The 25267-nt window shown below is 43.1% G+C and overlaps 2 protein-coding genes across 3 annotated transcripts in view; both read left to right on the forward strand.

The window, feature by feature from the left end:
- The first annotated feature begins 2509 nt into the window (after positions 1 to 2509).
- Positions 2510 to 9152, forward strand: LOC115822207 (LON peptidase N-terminal domain and RING finger protein 2). The gene is made up of 12 exons (XM_030785922.1): positions 2510 to 4040; positions 5042 to 5160; positions 5912 to 6034; positions 6170 to 6305; positions 6380 to 6607; positions 6831 to 6915; positions 7140 to 7254; positions 7552 to 7673; positions 7889 to 8047; positions 8171 to 8333; positions 8558 to 8707; positions 8865 to 9152. Exons 1-12 carry the CDS (start codon positions 3287 to 3289, stop codon positions 9021 to 9023), a joined length of 2313 nt encoding a protein of 770 aa, XP_030641782.1. The 5' UTR covers positions 2510 to 3286; the 3' UTR covers positions 9024 to 9152.
- A 5792-nt stretch (positions 9153 to 14944) lies between these two features.
- The window catches only part of LOC115822114 (mitogen-activated protein kinase kinase kinase kinase 4-like), a 50043-nt gene continuing 39720 nt past the window's right edge, over positions 14945 to 25267 (forward strand). For both annotated transcript variants that reach the window (XM_030785780.1, XM_030785781.1), the window contains exons 1-2: positions 14945 to 15001; positions 15362 to 15427. In XM_030785780.1, the coding sequence (XP_030641640.1) occupies positions 14945 to 15001; positions 15362 to 15427 (123 nt within the window). The remainder of the gene's footprint in view (positions 15002 to 15361; positions 15428 to 25267) is intronic.

The following is a 25267-nucleotide window of genomic DNA, read 5'->3' on the forward strand; positions in this document are numbered from 1 at the left end:
TTGTGCTCTTACTTTTATTATTTTTTCATTTGCTCTCGCGCTCTCTCTCTCTCTCTCTCTCTCTCTCTCTCTCTCTCTCGATTGCAAATCATCATGTTCCCTTCCAGGGAACATTGCACACGCTGATAAATATATTGTGCAAACGGTGCCATCATTACGTAAGTTTTCTGAAGCAGTCCAAAAAAACATGACTTGTTTCTTCATGAATGGATATCAAAAAAACCTTATGCATCATGTTACTGCCATGTTAACTTTGGGTTAGTTTAAGTGGCAATGCTAACTGTCACACACATTTGTATTGTCGTCATTTCCGGTCCTCAGACCAAAATATTACGAAGAGGAATGGTGACCGCAGCAGTGAAGACTGTCTTTGGGATTAGGGATTTCCCTTGCCTGATGTCTAACAGTAAACAAGCTTGTCCCGAGGGAATCCGTAGGATTACATTCAAACACCATCTCAGGTTAGCTCTGTATTACCAGAGGGATTAAATGCCTCCCACACCATCTCACCCTCCTGTGTGTTTATGTATGTGTGCCTGAGAAAGAGAGAGAGAGAGAGAGAAGAGAGAGAGAGAGAGAGAGAGAGAGAGAGAGAGAGAGAGAGAGAACGATATGAGATGCAAGGAGTTCCCTTCCCTTGATTCGGTTCCTAAACATTGTTGGTGAACACTAAACAGTTTAACGAAAGATGGATGTTTTACAAGGAGACATGTTGTTGGACCAGCCTGCATACTGCTTGTCTGTGAGGTTAACTTTGTGTCTCAGTGTTCAAGCATGATTTCATCTTCCACTGTGAATTTGTAGAATTATGTGAACACTGTTCAATAACACTTTTTCTGCCGTGCTGGTTTACCCACCCACAATGCAACACTTTACATTCCTGGTGACCAAACGACACGTTAGATAACGTGTAGTCAAAATGAATCACACACCAAAAATAACTTGGGGCGTTACTCATTAACATGCTGGTTAGGCATTGAATAACCCCTTTGTATTGACACAACAACAATCACAGGCTAAGTCATAATTATCTAACGATATGGTTTTGAAATGGACAGCAGGTGAATGGCCACAACATTTACACCTGAATAGATCTTTCGATAATCAAACAAGGAAAAATATCTCTGTTTACAGAAAGATTAATTATTTCTCTCTCTCTCTCACACACACACACACACACACACACAAACAGAATAATTCATGTAGGTGTGAGTCTACTGCCTTGTTTATGAGTGTCCTAGAACAGTCACTTCAAATCCTGTTCCTAAAGTCTTACAACACCGCATGTTTTAGACTGCTCCCTCCTCCAGCACACTGAGTTCCACTCATCAGTCAATTATCAAGACCCTGGTTAGTGGAAGCCAGAGTGTTAGAGGAGAGAGACCTAAAACGCACTGAGGTTTGGGTATCTGGGAGCAGGTCTGGGAAACAACGTTCTCTCACGACAGAGATCAAGGAGCGTGAAGCTTTAGAAAAAAAAAAAACAACAACAACAACATCTCATCCAACTCATAAAGTTTCTCAAAGGGATCACAGACACACAGCACAAAACATTAACACGAACATGCAAAATGTTCCCCTAACTGCTTGTTGGACTTTTTCGTTATAAACATCCAATGTAGTAGATCTCTGACAATAATCTGAGCGTGTCTGTTGGTTACAGTGGCCCGAGGAAATCTTCACTGAGTCAATTAAGTCTGGTACCATCTATTGTCCGTTGAGATTTGTAGTGTAAGATGATCTCAAACGCACTCCTTAAACTGTTTCCTAACTGCTATTATGAGTCCTGAATTTGATGTTCAAAGACTGGTAAATTTAAGAATCTGATTGTCATTACTCTTGAGTTGTCACATATTTGAGACACAAGGTTTGTGAGTTTGTTTAAGTAACTGCTACGTCTATGGGTAAAGGTTTTGTAATTCTCTCAATACGTCATTCTACTGCAGCACCTCTGGTAGTGTAGGAAAAAACACAAACAAACAAACAAACAAACCATTTTTATGCCATTTTTCAGCGATGTGGCCACATACAATATCTGTCCCTCACGGGTACCTTACATTGTTTATTTTTAAATTACTAAACAGCATTAATTATCAGTGTCCTGTGTAAACTTTGAAAAGCTTAGGCTATTTAATTTGATTCTTATGTAAAAGGTTACATAAAAGATTTTATCCGTCACAGATCACGAATCACCAGCGTGGATCACAAAATCTCCGTGAACATTTCTTGAACAGACCGGACAGCAAATTAATGTTTTATTTTGTTGCAGAGTTGTAACGCATAAAAAGCCTTTCATTGGCAGGAAACGAGATATTTCCGGGTGCTAAACTAACTGTCCGGGTTTTCAAAATATTGCTGGTAAGAGGTTACACAACGTTTATATAACAATGTAAGCACGCCGCTTGGCCAACCAATCAGCCTCCTCATTTTGTATCACATGGTCAGTTACTAGAACTTCCTCCAACAAATGATATCGAAGGAGGATCAGTGTGGGGAAGACCAAGCGAGTTATTCTGAATTACCGGTCGTTTAAATGGTGCATGAAGATATCTCATGGTCCCTCGGTTGCGCGGCTATGATTTTCAGTTCGTCAGACAGCAGATTTCTGTATTTCAGAGGTATCTAACGTTTGTGGAGTTACTTGCTAATCACCTATTCCGTCCGAGCGCTTAGCTAACGACCTCAGGAGCACGTCAACACACCGGTAGTTTTCTTGGATTGCTGGCATTAGCCGTATATGTTTTTGTCCAGTTGGACAGTTGAAACCAGTTAAGTCGTTGGCACTGATACTGCTCTGTCATTCGTCTCAGGCGAGTGTTTAGTGACTGTTTGCTTTTCTTTCGTGTTTGGTGGAAAGTTAATGCCTTCCAGGACGTTACGTGTCTCGTTATGAAATTTCTTTACCAGCTTATCGAATGAATAATACTCAACTATCCAAGTTTATCAATTTCCTAATTTTTATTTGTTGTACTGGGAGGGAACTGTCTGTTTCTCTGTTCAGGGAAAACAGTTGGAACATTTGAGGTCGCTGGGTTCGGTTTTGTGGAACACTGACAGAATGATACAGCCATAGTGCTGTGTTTGTTATGGTTCTGAGAATTCTCATTCGTGGAATTTAGTTCTAGTCATCACCACCAGGGTTTTGTTTTAACTAGGTTATGGACGGCAGTGAAAATGCATTTTCATTCCAAACACAAAACAACACAACGCATCTATAGCCCTTAAGACAAGGTGTAGATAAATTTGACTAACCAGACGGTCTTCTGAAAGGTCAACGTAAAAAAAAATGCAGACGGAGTTTCAGCAACAGTCGGACCAGTTTGTCCATTCTCTTTCCAATCCCGGGGCAGTGGGACTGTGTCAAGAAATGTTGGAGGTAGCTGCTCATGCTTGTCGGACGGGTAACTTCGAGCTCGCCGCGGAAATTTACGGATCTCAGCTCGCAGATCTTACTCAACCGGACCGGGGGCTCTGTCTTCGCCGAGCCGACGCATTGGCTCGATCAGGAAGGATTTCAGAGGCTTTGGAGTCGTACATCACTGCAGCTAACATCAGAACTCTCCGATCAGAAGAGCTAGGTTGCTTGGTTGAAAACATTGTCCGAACTCTTCGCGAAAAAGAATTGAATGTTTCGGACTCTGGGCTAGCCCACCAGAAAGACGAATTTGGGTCAAGTACTGCGAAGGAACCTGACCGAGAATCACGAGCGTACGACCAGCTCACGGACCCCTTCTCATGCCGTCTTTGCAAGCGCTTGTTGTCAGACCCCTCAACTTTGCAATGTGGCCACACTTTTTGTAAACATTGTCTCGAAGAGGACACAGTCACTGAGTGTGTATTTTGCAAATATAAACTTAATAAAGTAGATGGGAAACCCCAGCCGTATGGATTCCGCGTGAATGTGGTTCTAAGTGGGTGTTTAGATAAATTATTCGAGTCGAAAAGTAAAGGCGTTCGGTTGTGGATAGAAGGCGAACACCAAAGGAAAAAACAAAACTTTGCAGATGCCTTGGAGAAATACAACAAAGCTGTGGAACTTGGTAAGTTATTTTAATTATGGACTCAGCTTTTGTTTTGACGGGTTACGGTGATCATAAGTGCATCCTCACGCTTGTTATTCACCTCATCCTGGTTGACCTACTTTTCCCTGCTCACTCACATGTCGACGCCAGGGGGCGATAGAGAAACCAAACTTCCAAGGGCTCCCAATTGGACAATTCTCTATGGGAAACCGTAAAACGAACAACGAACTCGTTTTGTAATCCAAAATGTCAACCAGGTTTGGTAAACTACTTGTCAAGGTCAATGTTTTATAATCATCCATTCATAACAGCATAGAGTTAACCTTACATTAATTTAACCCTGTGTGAAATGATGTTTTTTTTTCTCGCTCACTCTTTTCAATTTCTTTTTCATGAATTTTATGCTCATGCATATTGTGATAGGAAAAAGTTTCAGTGGGATCACACACACGCACACACACACATTAGGAGATTCCACTGAACACCGAACATGCAAATGCCTTGCTGTGAAACAATTCGGGAAATATAGGCCAGCATACCATTACCAACAAAACTACACACGTTTTCAAGACACACACGTACATTTTCAATTCTTCACTTCCATCTTATACACACAAGCAGTAAACCTATTGTTCAAATGTATTGTTATGTAACCAGTTTTTTTTTCTTTCTGCTTTGTCTTGGTGCATTACTGTGCATATGCAAGGGCAGATGACACATTGTCCTTAATGCTACAGTAATGTTATATATTGTAGACTTACCATACAAACAGTACAGCTGCTCACACATTGGATGTTGTGTTGAATCAGAGGAGAACTTGACAACAGGTCGAATTGTTTTTTGGTCATAATTAAAGACATGGTTTAGGTCCAGCCCAGAAGGACCTTTTTGTAAAGGCCAAAGGACATGATGTGGACATCTAAAAGAAACATCTGGTAAAATATACTGGAGGTAATAACCTTACTGTTTTCTTATTTGTGTGTGTGTGTGTGTGTGTGTGTGTGTGTGTGTGTGTGCAGCACCTTCAGACTGTGACCTGCTTCTCCAGCGTTCAGAGTTACTGCTTATGATGGGCAAATGTAACCAGGCCCTTATGGACACAGAGACTGCCACCAGACAACAGCCGCTCTGGCCCGAAGTAAGACAAACACCTACACTAACAAACACCCTTATCTTCCGCTCAATCTCTCTCTCTCTCTCTCTCGCTCGCTCGCTCGCTCACTCACTCACTCACACAAACATGGCCATAACTGTGCCATAAAGTCATTATGGTGCCATAACCATACCAAATCAGTTAATCAGCTTCCTGTTTATTCTGTAATCAGAGTGTGTCAAAGTCCCTGTCGTAAGATTTTACCTTAATAATCTTACCGCACGTTTCCAGACGTGACCATACGTAGCGGCTTCAGAAGCATACGTTGATTTCAACTGTGTAGTCAATAATGACCCTTAAATCTTTAGTGTCTTATATTTTTTGATCCTGGTTGTCTTACACATTTGTAAACCACATATAACAAAAAGAGTGACCAGTCCTAAGGCTCTAATATTTTAACTTTATGCAGAAGAAGGCTCTTTTGTCTTTGACCGAGGTGCTTTCTATAGGTTTCTAACCTGTGGCATGACCCTGTATCCACTGGTAGATCGCAGTTAGCGTTTAGCTGTTAGACACCATCTGTCAGACATTGGATTTGCACCCAGATGGCTTTTTTGCGCACGTGTGTGTCAAGCTTACGCAATCACACTCCTTTCTTTTACTCTGATCCTTTGTCTGTCAGTGTGTGAACAGACCCCTGATGACGCACAGCCGCAGTAAGTTTGTCGTAGGAATGATGTAAACGTACTGATGTCCATGTTTTTGTGTTTGTGTATTTGTGTACGTGTACTAACAGGGTCACTATGCAAAGGCTGCTGCCCTGGTAAAAGCAGGTCGACAGGAAGAGGCTCTTCAGGAGTACTTCCTGTGTTTGGCCCTCAAGCCTGATTGGACGGAAGTAAAGGTGGAGGCCCAGAAGGTAGATGTGCTCAAAGTCACACATATTCTCTCTCTCTCTCTCTCTCTCTCTCTCTCTCTCGTTCTTTGAGTAAACTGTGTGATGAAGTAGTGGGTTTATGGTCTCTGAATGTGTTTATTACCTCTCTCTTTGTAGCTGCTGAGTGAAGTGTTCTCATCTGTGTTTGAGAGAGATGGCTTGGCCTTGTCTCTGAGTCCTCCTCAGACAGAGCCTCTACAGTATTTTAAACCAGCTGCCCTGCTGAGCTCTCTACACACACAGGTGACACACACACACACACACACACACACACACACACACACACCTGGTCTGTACACATGATTCACAAATTCCATACACACATGCATGGCAGAAGTGCTAAACACTCTCTCTCTCTCTCTCTCTCTCTCTCTCAGAGCTGCGATCAGAGAAAGAGGAGTGTTAATGCAGCCATCTCTGATGAATACAGTAGTCCTGAGGGCACTAAGACCCTGGGCAGTGTCGCCTCATGTCTGTCAACTCCATCTGGCCTGAAGAGGAAACACAGCACTGACACACCGTCCAATGAGCCTCCAACCAAACTCCTCAGAACAGGTACACACACAGGCGCGCACACACACACACACACATGCATACAAACACATGCACTTACACACAAATCCATCCAAACATAAAGCAAGTCAAGCTCCACCTGAGCAGTCCTACAACTTTCCCGTTTTCTGTTGTACACTAACACTGCTAGAATGAAAGTGTGACCAACTTTTTGCTCGTAGTTGAAATGTTTTGACCGTGTGTGTGTGTGTGTGTTGGTTTTTAGACTCAGCCTGCTCATCTCACACAGCTGTAGCCGGTTTCAGGGGGAGGCTAGACAGCACAGATATGGAGTGTTCCTTGTGCATGAGGTATGATTTGTCATCTGTCAGTCACTTTAACTGCCAATCACCAAACGGTTCTCAGTTCCCACAGTCAATAAGATCTTGTTGACCAAAAAGAAGAGAATTGTGTGAAGACATTCCTGCACGCGGGCTAACATTTCATTAACACAACTCCTGTCTTTCTTTCTTTCTTTCTTTCTTTCTTTCTTTCTTTCTTTCTTTCTTTCTTTCTCTCTTTCTTTCTATCTCAGGTTGTTTTATGAGCCTGTGACTACTCCCTGTGGACATACTTTCTGTCTGAAATGTTTGGAGCGCTGTCTGGACCACAATCCCAAATGCCCCCTGTGTAAACAAAACCTGTCCGAGGTATAACCACACGCACACACACACACACACACACACACACACACACACACAATGCTAGATGCCCCCCTGTGTATAGAAAACCTGTCAAAGGTATAACCACACACATTTACATACATGTACACATACTAATACACACACAGAAGCAGACACACATACAAACACACACACATAGAGAGAGGGAATGATAATGCAAGCAAGATGACAAAACAAAATTACATTTATTGTGTAATTACGTTATCATTTATACTCAAGTAAAATTGTGAATATTCACTTGGTTTTTATGTGATGTAATTGCAGTATTTGGCCACTAGAGGCTACAGTAAGAATGTTGTGATGGAGGAGGTGCTCCAGCACTTCCTGGGGGAGGAGCTAGCAGACAGGAAAAAGATCCATGAAGAGGAAATGAGGGAGCTGGGAAAGTAAGTTTTCTATTATCATTGCTGTCTTACATATTGTGCCATAGACCCCTAATCAGGTCAATTTCATATTTATAACCCAAGGTTTAGATGTGGAATTGAATTTTAGTGAAATGCTGTTTCTGTGGTAAAGTGATATACTTAGGAACGTATGATATCTTTAAGTTGGTGTAGAATTATATCTTATTATATCTCATTCCCTTGACTCCCCCTGACAGTTTGAACCAGGAGGTGCCCATCTTCATCTGTACCATGGCATTTCCCACAATCCCTTGCCCATTGCACGTGTTTGAGCCACAGTACCGGTTGATGATTCGCCGCTGTATGGAAACAGGAACCAAACAATTTGGGATGTGTATAGCTGATAATCTCAAAGGGTGAGAGAGAGAGAAACACGTTGTCACTCACACACACACGCACACACACAGACAGACATTCACACACACACACACACACACAGTGCCAGTGCTGACTACCTCTTGCTGTCCTGTCTCTTACAGATTTGCAGATTACGGCTGTATGCTAGAAGTGCGGGATGTGAAATTCTTCCCCGATGGACGCTCTGTAGCGGACACAATTGGCGTGTCTCGTTTTCGGGTTCTCAGTCATGGTCAGAGAGACGGATACCACACAGCCAAGATAGAATACCTCGAGGACAAAGAGGTATAATGTGTCCTCTGTGTGTTTGTGTATGTACGTGTGTGTTTGTGTGTGTGTGTGTTAAGTGATTCTGTATATCCATGTCAGGAAACAATGTTTATGTTTATTCCTATGTTTTAGCTTTATGTAACTTTATAAACTGTTCAGTGTGAGTCATTCTGTTCTTTATCTCCCTCCGTGTTTGTTTGTTTGTGTGTGTGTGTGTGTGTGTGTGCTGGGGTGTTTAGGTTGTAGGTGAGGAGTTGACAGACTTGCAGAGGTTGCATGACTCAGTGTATGAACAGGCGAAGGACTGGTTCAGTTCTCTAAAGGACAACATGAAGAACCAGATACTCAGCCACTTTGGCCAGCTACCAGGCAAAAACGCAGATCCACAGGTACCAGTCATATATACACACACAGACGCTTTCATCTCTCACGCCTTTACGGACACAACTCAAATATAACAATAGTAGCAAGTCAGAACACATATCCTGGACCAGAGGCCTACATTTTGAAACCTGTTTCTCTCTCTCTCTTTCCCTGTCTGTTTAGGCAAGTTCTAATGGTCCAGCCTGGTGCTGGTGGCTGCTTGCTGTGCTGCCGTTGGAAAGTAGAGCCCAACTCACCATCCTAGCGATGTCATCTCTCCGAGAGCGTCTGGTGGCCATCCGACGGGTCCTGCTCTTCGTGTCACGCAGGAGGCCCAAGTGACTACCTACATCTTTACTTCCTGTCTATGGGGTTTTTTTTGGGTTTTTTTGCAAAGTTCACTTCAAGAATTCAAGGTGGTTCGTTGGCCGACCAGTGACCTGAACCGTAAATGAATTGACTTGAACTTGAGCGGGTGTCATCAGATCTTGTGTTGTGTTGTTACATCAGCACCGATGGTGTAAATGAAGATCACATGAAGACGCTATCCCAAGCTAGAGCCCATGACCGCGTTTTTTTTTTTTTCAAAAACGACCACGGGCAAATCTGTTCAAAGACAGACGGTCTATGCAAGTTCCCTGTCCCCGTTTATGGTCTGTCACAAAGATGTTTACCAAAAAAACAAAAAACACACACACACACAAAAAAAAACCCTACCTCGCTTGTTCTAGAGGCAGTGGCCTCAGTATGTCGTCTCATTCCCCCAAAAGTTCTGTTCACTTGAGTTCGCAGGACAGACACAGACGACACACTGAGAGAGGACATCTGCAGTGGAAGATATCAAACATGAGAAATATAGATCCTAACAACCCTAACCATGAGGGAATGACCGATAAAGAGAGATAAAAGCAGACAAAGAACTACCAAAAAAATTATATATATATATCTTTTAATCTAATAGATTTGCTACTGCTCCTGTCAGTTTCTGTGTTAGGTCAGAATCTCTTTAGGGGGGAAAAAACATTCCTGATACTCTTGATTATAACTCTGGACAGAAAGTGACGAAAGTGTCATAAACAGATGTTTAAAATTTAAAACTGTTTCACAACAATTACTGCTCGCAACCAGCAACAAGCAGAAATGAGCTGCCCTGGACCGTTCGCACAGCCTGTTAATGTCCAGGTGTGTGTGGGGTCATTTTTACAAGTGCCTCATGAATGAACAAAATACATTACAAACACACACACACACACACTCTTTCTCTCTCTCTTTCTCTAAAACACTCACACATAATTCTTAGCATAATGTAGAGGATTAATATAATTTAAAAAGTAATAAATAATTTTCATGGTTGACTGTGAAGTCTTGTTATGTGTGTCTGTATGTATGTACGTATGTATGTATGTATGTAATAATATTATTATATGATTTGACAGTTATCTCCTTCAGTGTGGATTTTTGTCACTAATTTTAAGTTAAAGCTATTCGACACTTCTGAAACTGATGAATTCTCATTTTATAAGGCCTTATTTTATGTCTTAAGGATATGAAAGTTTGAAAATGTGTGTGTATATATATATATATGTGTGTATTTTGCCCACAGTGCTGTTTTGTTGTTAATATCAGTATGTTTCTTTGTGCTGTGTACATTTTGTATGTTTACTTGCACTTTGTTTAAAAGGATAACTTTGTGTCAAATAATAAAATTGCAGAATTTACAAACTGCTTGGTTGTTTTTGTTAACCCATTAACTACTGTTGTCTTTTTTCCCTCCTCAATAGAGGTGCTGCTCTACTCGTGAATGGATATTCAGTTCTGAAGCACTTTCTCCGCTGATGTGTTATCCCCCACCATAATGTCCCTATATAAGCCTCAAAGGCACTGGACCCTCTTTAGCCCTTAAAGATGTGTATCTCTCTGGCTGTGGAGCCATAGATTATGTGTGTGTGTGTGTGTGTGTGTGTGTCCTGGTCCTTGCTATGCTGGTGTGTCAGAGGAAGTAAGAGTTAATGATGGTAGACTGTGGCCACATGGGGGCAGTGACGAGCTGTAGAGGACATGGTTCTAGGTCATCAAATATCAAGAATTTTCTCATTGACATGTTTATTTATGAATTTCATTTATTTATTTATGTCCAACAGATTCTCATCACCCTCCAAGACAATTACCTGGACAAGCACTTTTAATGGCTTTGTGTCATTACCAATTTTCTGCTAATCACTGACCGAGAGGACAGAGAATGTGACTCCTTGCTGAATAAAAGTGATTCACTGATACTTTACTAACACTTTTTTTTACACCAATTATAAAACAACTGAACACTTCAAAATCTATCTTACCCAAACAGGGAAATACCACACTTCAGTAAACAGGAGTGGTACATTGTATTGAGAGCTGCTACTTCCACACAGATGTGGACACTGAGTCAGTTCAACATCCCATCAGGATTAGACAGGTGTGTATCAACGCTGAGCTGGCCCAGTGAGCCCATATTTCCGTTACCACGGTTACTCAGCGACTTTGAGAGAAGGGTTATTGTTAGGGTCCTTTTCAGTGATGAAAACCACTCAGCCTGGGATGTTTCATGTAGAACAGTGACTCAGCTGATTCTGGCATTGGAAGTCTGAGGGAAAAGACGTCATTAACAGAGTCAAATACGGTCCAAAGCACAATATTCCTGGGCTGTAATGTCCATTCTGTAGTGTGAGACACAAAAACAGTAAAACAGACAAGCAGCTCTCAATTAGTTGACTCCAAATACCAGTCTAGGGCCTGGATGAGTATGGTTATGGACTATGGTTTGGTTGGAAGCGTATGAATGACATTCTACAGTCCGAAACATATGATTGCTTCTGGCAGCATGTTCTGGCCCAGAGCTCCACATTAAGACATTTGTCAGTTGCCTGTGTGTTAAAAAGACCAGTGGTACTGAACCACATCTACATGTGTGGATTTAAATGGGCGTGCACAGACTACGTGCCAGAACCTGTCCTCATCAGGACAGAAGGCAGTCATATTATTTGCAAAGCAAGAACTATGGCCTGAAGGAACTGTGTTACTGAGTTCCTCAGTTCCACTTTGCCTTTGTTTGGGGTGTCATATCCCTAATATATATTAATAAATATAACGGATATGTTCCGCTCTGCCTCTGCCGAGAGCTTTCATTTCTCTTTACCTTTCAAGAACTAACAGCAGAAAAATGTTTACTGGGTAAACACCATTGAACACCTGTCTGTTTACACGGGCCACACCACACATGGCAGCTCTTTGTGTGTGTGTGTGTGTGTGTGTGTGTGTGTGTGTTGCGCGTGTGTGTGTGTGTTGTGTGTGTAAATGGAACGTTAGAAGCATAGATGAACCCCTGGCCATCCTATTGTGTGTGAGCGGTGTAATTAAACTGTTGCTTCTCTGTTTAGCTCCTCTTTTTACTCACCAAGTATTGTCTGATTGTGTCATTGATGTGCACCATTTGGAACACATTATAAATTCACTCATTCAGCACATTACATTTCTATCATCAGGCATTGTTTTATGGGAAGGTTTTTTTTTTTTAGTATGACAAAGCGCAAAACAACCCAAATGTTCAGTCGTCTGGCATTCTCAGGCAATGTAACGCCGTACATAGTTCATATCATTTGACAAATGCTGCTGCATTAGCCGCTAGGTACCAGGTTATTTTTGGCACTGTGAAGGTAATCATTCGGGAACTGACACACGCACACGCACACGCACATACCTAGACCGTATATACAGACGTCAGTATGTCTGAACTCCAATAGCTTCTACCTCATTTGACATTTTGTTTTTGTGTTCCACTTCTCTATTGAGACAATACCTCACTTCCCCCCCCCCCCCCTCCACCCCCCCCACCCCCCCACCCCCCACACACAAACACTGTGAGAAACCTGTGAGACAGCAGAACTGCGGGAACTATAGCTGATAATTGCATGGTGCCTGTGCACTGTGAGAGACAGTTCATACCAGTCACTGTCCAGAACTGTGTTTCTGACACATATTCTGGTCAGGACACTTTGCTATATAGTATAAGAAGATACATTTGATGTGGCACACATCCAACACACACATACACACTTGCAGACTCACAATACATTCAGACTCTGTCTCTCTCTTTCCCCTTCTCTGTCTCTCCCTATTCTCCACTTTCTTTCCATCCCCCACCCTTTGTCTCTCTCTCTCTCTCTCTCATACACACACACACATACACAGAGTTTATGTTCATGCACAAACTATTCCCATATCCACTGTGAGGTGAGACAGGTAGTGAAGATGGGTATGTTAAAGCCACTGTGGGGTGAGACAGGTAAAAAGGAGATGTTATATCCACTGTGGGGTGAGACAGGTAGTGGAGATGGGTATGTTATGTCCACTGTGGGGTGAGACAGGTAGTGAGAGTGGCTCTGATATATCAAATATGGGGCTTGAGACAGGGAATTAAGATTGGTATGTCACATGGCCCCTGGCCCACAGTACAGAAGAGTGAGACACAAACTGAAGACAGGGTTTTTTTCTGTGAGACAGCTCTGTGGTGCTCCTGCTCTGACTGGAGCTGGTGTTTTCTGTGTTTCTGTGGTGTTGTGGCAGGGAATGGGACATGTGGAAAGAGAAAAATAATTCAAAAGAAAAATGAAAATGAATAAAATATTTATCATGAAAAAGGCAAGAAATGTCTCTGTTCTCACATGGCCCAGCAGAGCCATGACCACAGAGGGGTGACAGACAATATCACAACACTGTAAAAAGTTAAAGCGTGTGTGTGTGTGTATGTGTGTGTGCACATGTGTTAGAGAATAAGAGAGAGAGAGAGAGCGAGAGAGAGAGAGAGAGAGAGAGAGAGAGAGAGAGTGAGAATTCATACGTAGTTTTAAATGTGGGTTCCAATCACTCTCTGAAATTGAATCCTAAAGTTTAGCGACACTGGACTGGACACTAGACTGTTACACTACACTGAAATAAGATAGACCAGAATACATCCAAACAGAATTTCCTCTTCCACTAGAATTGCCTCTCCCTGGTCTGAAAACGATTCTGAATGTGAAAGGTCACTGAGAGTCACTTTTGTTTAATTTCATGGTTTCAGTGCTTCCTCTAGGGTCACATTTTTTTTTTTTTAATTTTTACAGAAATCCAATGCACCACAGTGGCCTTCTGTACTAAAAAAAAAAAAGCATTTCACTCAAAGAGTAAACATGAAGTACAAAGTTATAACATAGTTGTACACATTGATGAAATTATCAGATAGAGGAGGGAAAAAAGTTGATAGTTCATCAGTGTGGCGAGGTCTAGTTCGGTGTTTTGACTGGATTTGAATGTGCTCAGTCGAGGTGAACCTGTAAATGCTGGTTTGCTAGTATCTTCTCTGTGAATGGAGGGAAAATATTGAATGTGAGGGAGAAGTGTGAAAGAACAGGGTAAGTGTTTTTGCATCCATGTAACACCAAGCGAAGGACACACTAAAAGCATTCCTCTGACACACAAAGGTGCCCAGGCTCACTGGACCACCCCTCCCTGTGGATGTATTCGGCTGAACTGTGAGTGACCTTTTTTTCTCATGAATAAAATGATAGGAAAACACATGTGCACTTAAGTCACAGAGTCTTTTTAGAACATGCAAACACACACACACACACACACACACACAGAGAGAGAGAGAGACTGTGGAAAAAGGGGTCCATGTTGAATCTGTGTTGTTTTGCTTCAGACTTATTGAACAGTTGTTTCAGTGATAAAGCTACTTACCCCCTGGGTGCCACACCCACGCTCATCTGGATACTGGATATCTTATCTGATAACGGCCATTCAGTTGACAGATGGTATATACGTTGTTTAGTTTAAAATGTAAGGGACTTAGATTTAGACGACTCGCTTCATGCTTGCTTACAGATCACTTTTATATATGTGGCTTTACATTCTCTCTCTCTCTCTCTCTCTCTCTCTCTCTCTCTCTCTCTCTCTCTCTCTCTCTCTCTCTCTCTCTCTCTCAGCAGTTGCTCTCCCTGGCATCCTGTAAGTGGCGTACGCAGCGCGGATCCGCTCGCGTTCCGCCTGCTCAGTCCGTCCTGGAATAGCCCTGTGTCCTCTCCCTAACAACGACCACGGGAATACAAAGAAAAAAAGCGGTCCGGGCGTCGTTGTGTCCACATATGATTATTCACGACTCCCGAACGATGAACTACAGCATCACAGATATTATAACAGCGTGAAGGAGACGGGATATATTGCAATTTTTATTTAATTCAGAAAAGATGGCGAACGATTCTCCAGCTAAAAGTCTGGTTGATATAGACCTCGCCTCTCTGCGGGTGAGTGCATGCTAGCGGCATTGCAAGCTAGCCTTTATCCTGTAGCCTAAATATGAAGCTGTACCATCTAAAACATAGGTTTCATATTTTTTTCTCTCCTTTGAATTATCGGCTTTCTTTTGCACAACACACTCGATTTGAGCTGAATTTGTTGCATGTCTCCGGTGTTTGTTATTGATATGGGTCCGGAGTTCCGACGATTCCTTTGTTTGCAAAGCATTGGCATGTGCAAAGGAATCGGTGAAAACAGCCACAATTTAGTCACTCGCGTTCGTTACTTTACTTCTGTGTTAGTCTGAAATCATTGATGATCAATTTTGTATTGTTTACAAACACGATTGGTTATTTGTCTTATTCCAGGACCCAGCAGGCATATTTGAACTGGTGGAGGTGGTGGGCAATGGGACCTATGGACAAGTGTACAAGGTTTGTCCCAGTTTGTTTTTCCCCTTGACCCCAATTCGTACGACTATAAGGAAACAAGACGAACACTGTAGCGCTTCAAAAATCTGTTTTTCTGTCGGGGACTGGTTGGGGGGCTGTAGGTACACCCATAGCTACAACAGTGGTGCGGTCAACGCTGGATTAAAGCAACTCACAGTGATGGCAACTGAATCAGGGCTAGTGTAGAAAACCAATACCCCTTTTTCCTACATTGCGTGGTGAATTTCACATCTGTCCTTTATGCATTTGCTTGTGGTCCCATAGGCTCCTTTAACCGCACTAAAATACCCAAGCGCACCTATCATTGCGGTATATTAAAAAAATCTGGCAATGGCACGGCGACTCAACTGCGCTGTTGGGTGTGAACCGTTGCGCATTCTTGTGTGTTTAGATCGAATGCGGTGATGCGCTGTATTTGACTTGGTACAGCAAAAAGCCGATTACAAGATGACGACTAGGTTCGGCCCGGTGGCCAATCGACAACAGCCCGTCCTGTTGTATCGAAGTGGATGCTGAGAAGCCTACATCACATCCTGTTGTGAATCCGTTGTTACTCGGTAGAAACGAAGAACGTATTAACGGCCTATACCTGGGCTTGTATCGAAGCAGGGTACCTTAATGCAACATGACTGTGGATTTGGCCTGTTAAATAAGGTTGTAAAAGTACCTAGTTAAGCTCAGGCTCCTGGGAGTTAGCTATGTCGTAGACAAGGCTGCTTATCCTGCCTTCTGTGTGTCATTTCACCCGTAGTAAGATGGTTCCGGCATTTTCAGAACCAAACAATTGAGAGTGGAACAAGCACTAGTCTTCCTAGCATCTCTTGTCACGGTTTGGATATCTGCCCAGTAAAGATGTTATCCTTTGCTTGTTTAGTCCTTAGTGAGAGCTCATATATTACGAATATGCGTTGTTTAGAGAGTATGCAAGAGCCTCTCCGAAAGACAACCATGTTACTGCTTGCTGTTAGCAAGCCGAACGATTCCAGGTTATCTGATGTACGGGGCCACTATTTTGGATCTGCCTTCAGACGAGCGCTTGGAGCGGCACTGCAGTTTTTAAATGGAACTTTATTGGACAGTCATCACAGTTCATTTGGTTATTGAGTTTGGTAGGGTTTCCGTCTAACTCAGCCCCCCACCCCCAACCGCTGCCCACCCCTGATCATTCTTTAATATTTTGAGAATGGCGCTACTCTTTGCTCTCCTTTGGTCATATCCACAAATTCTGTATTGGTAGATAACCTCAGGGAACAGAAAGAGAAAGAGAACCGGAACAGAGGAGAGGTGAAGTTGCTGATAGAGGTCAAAGTTCACATGTCCCTATTCTCTGTGAATATGTGGAGGTTGCTAGTGGCCTTGCATACGCTGGGACACTTTCCACCTCATTCTGATCTGATACCCCAATAAGCAATACTTGCGTCCAATTTTAGCATACAGGTCAGTCCGCTTTCTCAAATGAACTGTACCCCTCCCCTCCCTTAAATAGACAATGTATTGCACCAAAGTGCCCTCTTATAGACATACCATCTGTCTCTAACACTGTCAATCTGAAATCCAAAGATATCAACTGCCTTTGTTTTCACGGAGAGCAACATGCTAATATTAACATATCGACGTGCATTCCTTTTCAGTGGTGTGAGAATTCGCTTGGCAGTCTTGACAATCCTACGGTTAGCCTCCTAGCTTGTATGACTCTCCTGTAGACAACGTGCGTGTTTTATTGGAAAAGTGTTGTCAAATTAAAGCCGCTGCTCCTTTACAGCAATGCGGCGTAAATGCTCTCATATTTTTATACGTCTCCGGCAGCCGCGAGTTGTTCTTCACTTCCTTTAGAAACAGGTCCGTATGCAAGGCTCTTTGAATTTGTGGATGGTCACATTCTGCTCTGTGAATTTTTTCCCCCTATATATAGCTTTAAAGGAAACAACGTGTCACATCCTATCATGTCGCCAGACGCCCTCCTATCAGTTGAAGCCTGCGGCCAAAGAGCCTCCTTATTCAGTCAGTCATTAAAATGGAGCTCATTCTTCTCTGTTATTTTCTCTCTCTCTCTCATCCTCGGTATGCCCCTCAAAAAGCCCCACCTGAAATGATGTTTGGGATTCCAGTTCAGATGTTTTTTTGGCAGGTCCAGGAATTGCGGTCCTTCTTGTCGTGTGGACTTTGATACCGACCCGTGAAATATGCCTGAAAACATCCAGTGAAGTACTAATTTGCATGTCCGCTGTCGCGGCTTAGACTCAAAAATCGCACCTGTCGAACAAATGCCAAAACAGCAATTATGACTCAGGCTGCATTTGCTTTATTTTTGGTCTTTCCTGCGTGTTCCCTGCCCACGCGTACCGTCAGGTTTTAGAGTGTAGCAGTTATCCAGAGCAGCTGAGATGGGACGGAGAGTTGGTATATGAATAATTTAGCGTCGCAGGATTTTTAGAGAAATGTCAAGATGGGAAGGAGAAAAAGTCCCCATGGCCAAATAAGGACATTTTATCTTATCACGCAACGGGTCATTAAAAACACCCCCCCCCCCCCAAAAAAAAAAACCCAGCTGTTTTTTTAGCAAAACCAGAGTCCGATTTCTAAATCCAAAGAAGTTGTCTCTCATTGTTGACTATCCATAAGTCACGATAATATAAGCTACTATGCAGCTGAAAAGTAGCTGAGTTCTGTCCACCATTGTGGAGAGATGTCTTCCGATTGGCTGCCGCCGCTGCTGCTGCTGCTGTTCTCACCACTCCTCTGAATCAGATGGAGTCAGGTGCGTGTTCAGGGACGGAAGCATGACGTCACCTTTGTGCCTCATTTGTTCCAGTAGAATGCGGCGCGGCGCTTCATTTATTTATTTTTTTATTTTTTTTTAATTTAATTTTTCACAGAGCACTGAAGCACTTTGAATGGACTATACTCAGACGCAGCCAAGGTCCGGTTAATTTAGTCTCCAGAGTCAGAGAGATTGTTTTCTCTCTCTCTCTCTCTCTCTGAGTTGTGTGGATCCCTTTATAAATGTTGAGGAGAGCTCTTTTTAGGAACGCTGTGTTGCAAAAACTGAGTCTGACATTTGGGCAACTCAGTTTCAAAAATCCCTCTTGAGTCTCTGTTCTGCCCAGAGAGTCCGTTAGAGGATCGGGGGGGGGGGGGGGGGGGGTCTTTGCTCTGGTTTGTTTACTGAGTGAGGGAGTGTGTGTGTGTGTGTGTGTGTGTGTGTATGGGTGTGTGTGTGTGTAGTGGAGTTGGTATTTGAAGCCCCAGCTCTGGTGAGAGTATTTGGGATAAGACCCGGTTCATAAACCCATCACTAGCCAAATGGTTTCATACCAGCGTCATTTTTTTAAAAAAAAGGATTTATTTTTGGTATATAAGAAGAAAGTATGACTTTTGAAATATGTCAGTGAGTTCCTCTCATCACATAACAGCAATTTGTAGACGGAAGATCCAGATGATTATAGCTTTAGCCTTTAACCTTTTAAACTTTAACAACAAAATGACAGCCTGGAACTATGGAATCACTCAACACAAATAAACTTAACTTCCATTTCATTCAACACCTTTTTTGTTTTTCCTGCTCTAAACCTGCATACGGCATGTTCACTTCCTCACGCCTTTGCAGTACGTATCGGCTATGAATAACTGATTGATTGTTTGATTGATTGATTGATTTGATTCAGAAGTTTGATGTATGTTTTCTGGGATCTTACAGAAGCTCCCCATCCTCGCCTCGTGTTAAGGAGCGTTAGTGAAGCTTGTGGCTTTGCCTCAGCTGGTTCTTAGTGGTTTGTGCTTGAGTGAGTCCACAGACCCTTTGACTCTGGCAGACCTTTTAATGGAAACCCAAGGGTCTCTGAGGCCAAAACGGATGACTCAGCCTTTTTTTTTGTTTTGTTTTGTTTTTTTGTTTTGTTTTCCCTCCTCCCGTTAATGCGTCTCTCTTTTGAAGGCTTTCTGTTCTCTACGCTAATCTAAAAAGGCTTTGGGGTGGAGAGAAGACAAGATGGTGGAAATCCCTGTAAGACCCCTTAGTCAAGTCAGAGTTTGTCTGGCTGCCATATTGTTTCCACTCATTCAGAGTCTCAGTGTTCAGATGGAAACCGTTTGGGGCAAATGTCTGTTTTTATCATCTATGGAGGACAGATTGAGAAGTGGAAAGTTTAGAGTGATAGAATTTGTCCCTCCCACACATCTGAAAAGGGCTCATCCCCGACTCGACTTTCTGGTCTGTTATTAAGTTAACGAGGGAAAACTCCTGAACTTTCTCTCTTTCACTCTCTCCTCCCTTCTTCCCCTGCTGTGTGTGTGTGTGTTTTTTCCTCGAAGATGCCTGTGACTGTTTCACATTGCTTGGGTGTTTCGCGAGTGTTTTGCACTTCGACATATCAGTTTCATTTGTGGAGGTGGCTACCACACCGCCTTGTTAGCTTCCTTCACCTGGGAGAGCTAGACTCAGCTCACTGGATGGAAGTGATCAATAAAAAAGACGTAGTGGAATTAGTACAGGCGGTAAAAAAAAAAAAAAGGGTATATCCTGTAGTACACAGTCCTGAACTTTTGTCTAAACCATTATAAGAGAAACTGGTTCCCAGCACCCAGAGAGACAAATCAGATTGAAAACAAGGTGTTTGGGTTTTAGGTTGACTCGCCCCGGCTAATTTGAGTCAAAGATTTTTAATGGACAAACAAAGGTTGTTTGCTTGGTTTGTCTACATCCTAAAACACTCAGCAGGTTGTTCTGTTTGCTCCTGGCCTCATATACCCACACCTTTCACACATTTGAAGGAACACAAAGTGATACAGCCCCTCTGTTGGTTAATTGAACCATTCTGCTCTGTAGACTGGTTTTCTAAACTATGGGGTAGTGCCAGATGAGTTATACCTTTTGCCCAAACCCAGTCTCTTTCTCTCTCTCTCTCTCTCTCTCTCTCTCTCTGTCTTTTGTTAAAAGGGGGGGTTTGTGTCCTCCTCTTGGTGCCCAGGCCTGGGTTTGGTCCTCGGCCTGTCTGAGCTGGTCTGTTGCCTCATCGTGTGACTGTGTGACCTCGTGTCTCATAAGCAGATTAGGGGTGTCCTGTGTGACTGGCTCTTTTGCCCCAATTTGACATTTTTCCAGTCTCCCCTTTTCTTAACATCACCCCAAAATGTATAAGATTATTGTTCTGGCATTGGAGGTCCCGCTGGGGGTTAAATGCCACAATACAACACAAATGCACAACTACTCACGCACACTCTCTGTCTGTTTCTGTGTGTCTCTCACTGTCTCTCTCTCTCTCTCACACACACACACACACACACACACACACACACACACACACACACACACATACATACACAAGAAACCCACATGCTCTTAGTGCAAATGCATAAAGAACTCCTATGGGCAGTTTAATGTGTTGTTCATGCTGTGGGGGGGGGGGGGTGAGATGGAGATGTGTGTGTGTTCTTAATTTATGCAGGATAATGGATTACATCTTGGTTTAGGGCAATAGCACCAGTATGTCTTTCTTTCACACTAAAATATAAATGGGAAAACATGTGGAAAAGTATCACAATAGTGATGTTTGTTGTAATTACAGATTTTAAAAATGGAAAACATCTGGGCACATTGATCAGATCCGTGATTGCGTTACTCTAAAGTCACTCTGAAGACAGTTACTCAGTGTTAAAAAAAAAAAAAGGAATTAAACGGCCAGCGTTGGGTTTTTAGGCTGTGAGAATCGCCTCATTCCTGCGTTGTGTTCTAATACGGAAATCAGATGTTAATGTGTGTCAGTTTGAGTCTGACCCAGATGTGGATGCTTAGTGCAGTGTGTGTTTTAATACAGATGGTCTTAAAGTGTTAAAGGGGTTACTGCCATCCCTGCTTTTCACTGCCAGAGCTCTGCACGCAGTATTTCACTGTATTTATTATCCGTTTTATTTGATCATAATTAGTGTACAGTCACGTTGTGTTGTGTTACATGGGTCTTGAATAAATATTATCTGTGATTTAGTGCTCTTCAAATATGGAAACAGGATAATTGAATACATTGATAATAAAATCTGTTTTTATTTTTCCTAGAAAGTTTTTTTTTTTGAGTTTGTTTGTGTTTATGTGGTGTGTATGTGTGTGTGTGTGTGTGTGTTTCTGTGTGTCTGTGTCTTAGACAGGACCCCGGAGGACTTTGTCCTCTTTCTGATTGCCGTGTGTGGAGAAAAGAGCAGACTTGTCAGTAGGCTTGAGTCACACAAACACACACACACACACACACACTATAAATATGCTAACAGAAAATATATACTGGGTTATGCTTGTATGCACACACACAGGCAGTTATACAAACTCAGTGGATGAAATCACACACACATAAAGGATACATGAGCTAACATGTACCATACATACTGTACACACACACACACACACACTCACACACACACACACAGAGGATGCATGAAGTGAGATGTACTACATACACATACACATACACATACACAAGCATGCTTCTTGTGCTCCCGCTAGACATGTTGTATGACTCATGTGTTCCCTTCTGTCTTTGTGTGTGTACATGGCAGAGAGCTGTTCCTCTGAAATTTTAGATTTTATTCATGAACTGCTCTGACAAACAGACTGAAATAAACACACTCTCTTCACAGACTACTGTAGACCCCCTCACAGGAATACGGATTTGGAACACAAATTTGAAAGGACATTTTGTAATGTGCTGTTCCACTTCAGTGAGACGTGTGTGGAGTTGGCGGATGAGCAGGTCGAGTTGTGTTGCGTCGCCCTGAGGCCGCAGGGGGAGGGGCATGATTAAGGTGTTGGCTCTCTCTGTGTCGCTCACTCTGTCTGTCTGTCTTGCTGTCTGTCTGTCTCGCTGTCTGTCTATCTGTCTCTCTCTGTGTTGCTCGCTCTGTCTGTCTGTCTGTCTCTCTGTGTCGCTCTCTCTGTCGGTCTGTCTCTCTCTGTGTCGCTCGTTCTGTCTGTTGTTCAGTCTGTCTGTCTGTTTCTCTCACCTTCTCTTATGTCTGTCTGTCTGGATGTCCGTCTTTCTCTTTGTGTCACTCTCTGTCGGACTCTCTGCCGGTCTGTCTGTCTCTCTCTGTCTCACTGAGTCCAGTCAACAAGGTTTTTAAGGCTGCAGTGTGAACACACACCAATATGTTCATTATGAACCATGAATACTACAACTGGGTTTGTTTACAAACACACAACGTAGCCATGGGCTGCTGCATCTGTATGATGGGAGCAAACACACACACACACACACACACACACACGTAAACATACACACACATACACATTTGCGTTCTTCCATTTGCTGCTAATTCAAAGCACAAAAGGCACAATACACAATACTGCTAGACCATATGCAGAGTAACAGCATCAATATTGAATGAGTTAGGACAGATTCAATTTTGTATTTGACTCATATGTATGATAATAGACTTGTCCCTCATCTGATTTATCTGCCAATGTAATAAGATGGAGGCCCTTTGGAAAGCTGTGTGTGTTTGTGTGTGTGTGTGTATGTGTGTGTGTGTGTGTGTGTGTGATTGAGAGGTTGTGGGTAGTCTGAGCTGTCAGGATTTTACCGAGTCACTCTCAGCACGACCATCTGGAGCGGTATCCATGGAGACGAGGTGGTGGTTGGAGGAGAGGGGGGAGGGGGCATTGGAACTGCAAACTCAGTGAGCGTATGTGTGTTTGTGTATGTGTGTGTGTGTGTTTGCGTGTGTGTTTGTTTCAACTGTAGGATATTTTTTTATGCTTGAGAACGCTTGAACTATAGATGGTTATTTAGTCAGCTCACCAGAATTGAATCCTGAGCGGTCGTCCTGTTTCTCCACTTGATTTGATTTGCACAAACAAAGGCAAAAGTTTAAACATTTGAGCACTGTACAGTGTGCAGTTTTTCTCCCCTCAACACACGTCCAAATCCACTTCCATCTGCCCACAAAATTTATAATAGCTTTTCTTGTTAAGCTCAGACAGCACCTCCATACACACACACACACACACACACACGGAGCCGGGGGAGGGAGGGAGTGTGAGAAAGCGAGGAGAGAGAGAGAGAGAGAGAGAGAGAGAGAGGTCGGCTCGTTGGGTTTGTTTTGATCTGATTCACAACGGTTCTTTTCCCCCCTTCTCTTCCTGGATAGGAGCCCAGAGTCAGCTGACCAAATCTGAAGGCTCTGATTGGTTAAAGCAAACCATGCATTTTTCTTGTAGCCAGGCAGACTCCTTACTCCTGCGGGAATGTAGGCCTCAACTCTGCCACAATCAGAAACACACATATATTCATACACTGACACACACACACACACAGTCACACACACACACACAAGCAAGCAAGTATTGCTGTAGGAATCAAATACAGAGGGATGCGAGGTTGAAGTCGTAGTGGGGTTAGTGACACACCATGGGAGTCCACTTATCTACAGAGAGTTTACGCATGCACGCGCGCACACACACACACACACACACACACACACAGACAGACACAGAGACACAAGCTCACAGCATACATGTAAACAGAGCTGTGATGTATTCCTCCTGGTAGATTTCAGAGGCCAGAGACTCATTTAACAGGCTGTAGAGCACGTGAGTAAACACACGGCTGTTTGTTTCAATAATAAAAGTCACATATTGGGGCTCTGGCGAATCATCAATACTGTGCTACAGATAAACCTCTTGGATGCTTATAAATCTCTCTCTCTCTCTCTCTCTCTCTCTCTCTCTCTGTCTCGAGTTCAGCATGCTTTATGGACATAACGAAATGAGTCATTACTCTTACTAAAGTAACAGTGAAAGACCGTGCAGAGGTTCCAGAATAAAAGCTTTTGCCCTGACCAGGAACGTGGCAGTGTTAATTAAAATGACATAGGAAAGTAAATTGTAAGCCACAGTACAGAATATTAAAAGAGTCCATCTCTCTCTCTCTCTCTCTCTCTCTTGCTCTCTCTCTCTCGCTCGCTCCCTCTCTCTCTTTCTTCCTCCTCTTCTCCTTTTTGTTCTGTGTGCTGCTGTTTGTTTCTATGGTAACTGTGAGGAAACTGAGATGGCTGCTATTTTAGTCAGTCCTTAGGTTGATTCAGCACCTCACTGAAGTGTATTCCCCCCCACTCTCTATAGTATTACACTATACTCTTCACAACAGCCCACTCTGCACCCTCACTGAAGTATACCTCGCTGTGGAACTCTGCACCCTCACTGAAGTGTACCTCACTGTAGAACTCTGCACCTCACTGAAGTGTACCTCACTGTAGAACTCTGCACCTCACTGAAGTGTACCTCACTGTAGAACTCTGCACCTCACTGAAGTGTACCTCACTGTAGAACTCTGCACCTCACTGAAGTATACCTCACTGTAGAACTCTGCACCTCACTGAAGTGTACCTCACTGTAGAACTCTGCAGCTCACTGAAGTGTACCTCGCTGTAGAACTCTGCACCTCACTGAAGTGTACCTCGCTGTAGAACTCTGCACCTCACTGCACTGCTCTGCACCTCACTGAAGTATACCTCACTGTAGAACTCTGCACCTCGCTGAAGTGTACCTCACTGTAGAACTCTGCACCTCGCTGAAGTGTACCTCACTGTAGAACTCTGCACCTCACTGAAGTGTACCTCACTGTAGAACTCTGCACCTCACTGCACTGCTCTGCACCTCACTGAAGTATACCTCACTGTACTGCACTGCTGTGTAAAGTGAGGTACATTGAGGTATTTCACTGCGCTGAACTGGACCACACTGCCGAATACCTTACTGAACCATGCTTTGGTTCCATTGGTTTCTAGCAGCTGCTGAAACCTGAGAGACAAGGTTCCCCTTGACCCTTCTGTGCTGTGGGT

This window comes from Chanos chanos, chromosome 10 (assembly GCF_902362185.1).
Source record: "Chanos chanos chromosome 10, fChaCha1.1, whole genome shotgun sequence".
Lineage (NCBI taxonomy): Eukaryota > Metazoa > Chordata > Actinopteri > Gonorynchiformes > Chanidae > Chanos > Chanos chanos.